The sequence below is a fragment of the Phalaenopsis equestris genome, unplaced genomic scaffold (genome assembly GCF_001263595.1).
Source record: "Phalaenopsis equestris unplaced genomic scaffold, ASM126359v1 Scaffold207280, whole genome shotgun sequence".
NCBI classification, from domain to species: Eukaryota; Viridiplantae; Streptophyta; class Magnoliopsida; order Asparagales; family Orchidaceae; genus Phalaenopsis; species Phalaenopsis equestris.
In genome coordinates this window covers 1-5,064 of record NW_018226622.1, presented here as the reverse complement: position 1 = coordinate 5,064, position 5,064 = coordinate 1, and the positions used below count along the sequence as shown (strand labels likewise).

Sequence of the window (5,064 nt, the reverse complement as noted above, 5' to 3'; positions counted from 1 at the left end):
TTGTCGTTTGTCACGACCTAAATGCTCACATCTTTCAGGCTATTTGCGTGATTGTTTCACACGAATATAAGTCATAATTATTGAAATTGGCATAATGAAACATTTAAATATTTCTCCTCTAAATTGAAACCAAACCATAGGGTACTGTAGGAAGTTACCGAGGTTCTTCTCATGATCCGTGACATCCCCTAGTCTCTTTTCCATTGGATTCCAAAATAAAATGTTCCAAACTTGAGTTATTCTCATTTCACACATCTTTGTCCGACTTCGTTGAAAAGTCCTATTCCATTGAACTTCTTGAAGATAATATCTCCTGATTTTTATCAAGAGTTTTCTTAGGTGACTCCGGTTAGCTAAGATGTAATTAACTATAGGGGCATGCTATTATAGAAAACTTTTCCACACACGGCTTAATATAAACCCTATTTAATTTTTCATATTAAATAGAGGAACTTATCGGCTTATAATAAAATGATTTCGCAGACCAAACAGATGTCATATATTTCTTGGTTTATTTGATTGAGTCTCATTGCCAAGCCAAGTGTTTATTTTTCAAGATAGATACATAGCTTAAGGCGTGGTGCTCTTTCATTTAAACTATGAAAGATATAAGATCGATTTGATTTCATATTTTTCTAAACTAAAAATATATATAAATTAAATGTCTCTCCGAAGCGGGAGACAGAATTCTGATTCCGGCGGCCGACAACTTCTAGTACCGACAATTGTTACACAAAAGTAATAAATATATTGAAATAATAAAAATGATGTAGCTAGGGGTGTAGCCTATTTTATAAGGGGAATTGATGTGTATTGACCATATGAATCATTCTAGTTGAATACACTTGACTTGAACTCATACTTATCGCATTATCTAAATGAGCCAGCTGAAGTCAACAAGAGAGTTTGGAGAATTGATCAAAATCAATTTTTTCCAATGTGCTTCCTTTATATATCATGGAAATATTGTAATCAAATCACAGGATTAACTCTAACCCACAATTTGAGCTTAAACAAGAGAGTTTTTTTAACTCTGCATAAAAATATATAAAATTTTAAGTACTGTAATATATAATTATATGATTATATATAATATCAACTAAACAATAACTCAACCGGTCCTTATTATTTCATGCTCACCAATAAATTACAAATATAAATAATAACTATTTTTATATAGAAAAATTAATCCTTAATAATAAATTTTTCAAAACTATTCAATAATACAACATCATTGATGAAGAATATATAATAGTTTTTTAATATTACTATATTTATTTCAAAGTTACCAACATAAAATTTTTATTTTGTGTTTATTTATTTATTTTATTGAATAGTCTAAAAAATAAGTAGCAGCATGCATTATCATTGGAAAAAAAATATTACATCAGGACTTCGCACATAGAGTTACGTGCGATGAAATCATGTCACACAACTGAAAATGAGAAAAAAAAATGATTTGGTAACAATATTCCTCCTGTGCTATTCAGGTGTTATTGTGTGTTATTCAAGTGTTATTGATGTGCTATTGTTGTTATAACACCAGAAATATTCCCAGAACACAATAACACATGAATAACGTACAATAACAACTTAATAACACGGGAGAATATTCCCCCATATTACATATTTTATCAGAAATATTCTTTGTGACGTGATTTAATTAGACTTCTCATGTAATCCTATACGTGGAGTCCTGACGTAATATTAATCCTATACGTGGAGTCCTGACGTAATATATTTTCTTATCATTGATATGCGATTACTAAATATTGAACTGGCTGAGGATATTGCTGTAATTATACATTATAACGGGTAAGTCGGTGAGGTTTCCCGAGCGCTGCTACCGATTTCATCATGGTCCAAATTTAATTACCTTTTATCATTATAAAAAAGAAAATCAACTCTCAACAATACAATACACATAATCTGCTGCTCGTCTTCATCACCATCAGATTTTTTTTTAAAAAAAATTCAACCCTACCGTTCTTGCTTCAACCTCTCCTCCCCCGCTTCTCTCTTCTTCCTCTGAAAATAGACGTCAAAAACAGGATTAATTCGAGGAGGAAGAACAAGACTGAGCTTTTCCTTGCCATCTCTTCATGTAAGCAAACCTTACTATTTTCTCTTTTATTACCATCTCTCTTTTCTTCTTGATTGGACACAGTTTGTTGTTTTGAGAAATCCCAAATTCCTCTTTTTCAAGGCAGTATCTGATTTAAATCCACCCCAAAATCACATCATTTTGCCTAATTTGGATCATTCTGCGCTTGAAAGGGAAACTAATAGAGCATTCGCTGCTGTATTTTCACCTGAGCTATCTTTTATAGTTTAAACCACTTTTCAATCCTTCCATCTCAGTTCTTAAATTTCTGCATTTCCTCAAGAATGCAGTTTCATCTTCCTTTTGGTTGAGAAAGTCATGAGCTCTGCTAAATCCTAAATTGAAACTAAAATATGTGAGCGAGGTCTCCCTTTTCACATTGCAAGCTGCCTAAACAATCCTTGACCGAGAGAATGTTTGGGTCACAAACTCAGAGCGAGATCTCTTATAGATTACCTTCCCTTATATATCAATGGAAAAACACCATGATCAACGCTAAAAGCTCTACCAAAACCTCACACAATAGCGGCAGTTCATGGAAGGCAGCCAGAGTCAATGTCAAATTCCAAGATCTTTATGATTTCACAGTAGAGGGTAACATTGATGATGTTAATGTACTGAATGAAGTGAGGGAGAGGGTGAGGCAGCAGGCAAAGGTGTGGTGGGCTCTTGAGGCCAGTAAGGGTGCAAATTGGTACTTGCAACCTCAGATATCTTCCAAAGGAGAGGGCATCAGCGTGGCTTCACTGAAGCTTTCAGTGCTTACAAACACAATTTCTCTAAGAAAGCTTATAAGGAAGGGTATTCCTCCGACTCTGAGACCTAAGGTGTGGCTCTCAGTTTCAGGTGCAGCAAAGAAAAGATCAACTGTGCCTGAGAGCTACTATGAAGATCTGATTTTGGCTACCCATGGAAAGGTTACACCTTCAACGAGACAGATTGATCATGTAAGTCTTTTGATTGATTGAATTTTTTATACACGGTAGTTGGAAGCCACTTGCTTGTGAGTTTGGTGGTAGTTTGAAAATTTCTTTTATGAAAAATTACAATTTTCTTTTAATATAGTTTGGTCTTTTGATGGTGCGGTTGATGTTGAATGAGTTATTTGTTGAGCTGTTCAACTTAGTTTATGATTTTGCTTCATACCCTTTCTGATTGTGTAATTAAATAAAAAGTCTTCTAATGTTAATAAATTTTTTGGTTTCTTGAAAAAATTGCTTATGTAGGCACAAAAAATAAAAAAATTATTCCTTGATGTTGTCAATGAGATAGGTAATTAATTAGTTGTTACAAAGTACTGGGAGACATGGCAGCTCTTCATGAAACTTTATGATGTAATCTGATATATTTATTGTTATTCTTATCTGTGTAAGTTATGGTTTAATGACATGCCGAATTCATTTCTGTAAATTGTTGCTTAAAATAGAAGGCCAAGTGCTTCAAATCAATTCTTCCTTGTCTTCTCCAATTTTATTTCTCTTCTGGCTCCTATTTGTTGCTTTCACAACATGATTTCATGACCATCGGATATGAAAGCTATTTTAGTCCAGTGGAATAAAAATGAGTTACTGCTTATTTGACTTGCTGAAGCTGTCTAGTGTAGAGATCAAATTTGCATTGAAATATATGATATATGCTTATCAAATGCTACTTCAAATGTGCATTGAAATATAACTTTTCTCATTAGTGTTTTTATTTATTTATTTAGAAAATAAATCAAGCCTGATTTATAAAGTAATAAACAAGCTGTGCAGCAACATGTGGATTTAACAATCTTTCTTTATTCCGCTTCCACTTTTGAACTTACATGCTGTTTCCTTAGATGCATTTATCATTTCAGCACACATTCCTCTAGACGTATTTTGTGAATAACCTATTTTAAGCTGCAAAAAAGTTTGTCCAAATGGATGGACATGTGCCACCCCTTGTTAGAACCACGATTGTTAGAAGCACGAGCGCCTGCCTTTTTTCTTTAGCTTGTGGATAAATTGTTTATATCCAACTCAATCTTCTTACAGGCGGTGCAATTCAATTTATGATACAGCATAAAGCATATTAAGTTTCTCCATTGGTTTACAATTAAACTTACCCATTCCTTTGATTTTCTTATAAGTTCCTTTATTGCTTGCATATGCTCTAATTTTATTCTCAGAAATAAACAACACCATTTATACACATTTGGAAATTTTTGCAAGAAGGGCTTAAGAAAGAATAAGATCATGTGAGAAATTTAGCTTATGATCATTAGATATTTGTCATAGGAATGCTGGGTATATATAAGCACTTTGAACTATTAAGAAAATATTTTTGATGCCATTGAAATAATCTTTAAATCTCTTTTACCAAAAGAAGCTAGGGCGTGATGGCCGGAAAACTAATTGTTTCTTATGTTATGACCCTTCACAAGCTTTCCCGTTCCTGCTGGCACCTTGACGTGGTCATGTTGAAGCGGGTTTGATATCTTCTATAAGCATATGTGCAAGAAGCTATAGGCAATGACAATAATTGCAAATATGGTTGTTTTAATTAAATTAATGCAATATGGGTCCTTGATGTGTCATCAACAAATTTTTATGATCAGGCATGAATCTCGATGCATTTTTTTAAGAGATCTTTCAAATTCAAATTCGTGATAATCTAAGCTTCAATTTCATTGAATTTATAATCAAAATGAGCATCTCGGCAAGACAAACCCAAAGAATCTAAACCTGGTTCAATTTGGGTCTAATCAAACCCAACTCACGCCATTGAAGCACAATTGAATGTTTTAGATCGTAAATTGAATTGTCAAACGAACTCTAAATTTAACATATTTAAAGTCAAAATGAAGTTTCTCGATAAGAGAAATTAAAATGTGCCTAAGATCGCTCAATTTTGTGGTCATTAATGCACCCAAATCCTTAAAAAATCACCTATGATAAATGAAGGTTAGCATAGACTGACCGATCATGTGATTAGGG

At 33.2% G+C, this 5,064-nt stretch overlaps 1 protein-coding gene across 1 annotated transcript; it reads left to right on the top strand.

Annotated features, from left to right (window-relative positions):
- Window positions 1–1,831: 1,831 nt before the first annotated feature.
- Window positions 1,832–3,052, top strand: LOC110036477 (growth hormone-regulated TBC protein 1-like; the record flags this gene model as incomplete). The annotated part of the gene is given in 2 exon segments (XM_020740930.1): window positions 1,832–2,104; window positions 2,211–3,052. A coding segment is annotated over 1 exon segment (535 nt), but the record flags the coding sequence as incomplete, so codon positions are not given.
- Window positions 3,053–5,064: the final 2,012 nt, after the last annotated feature.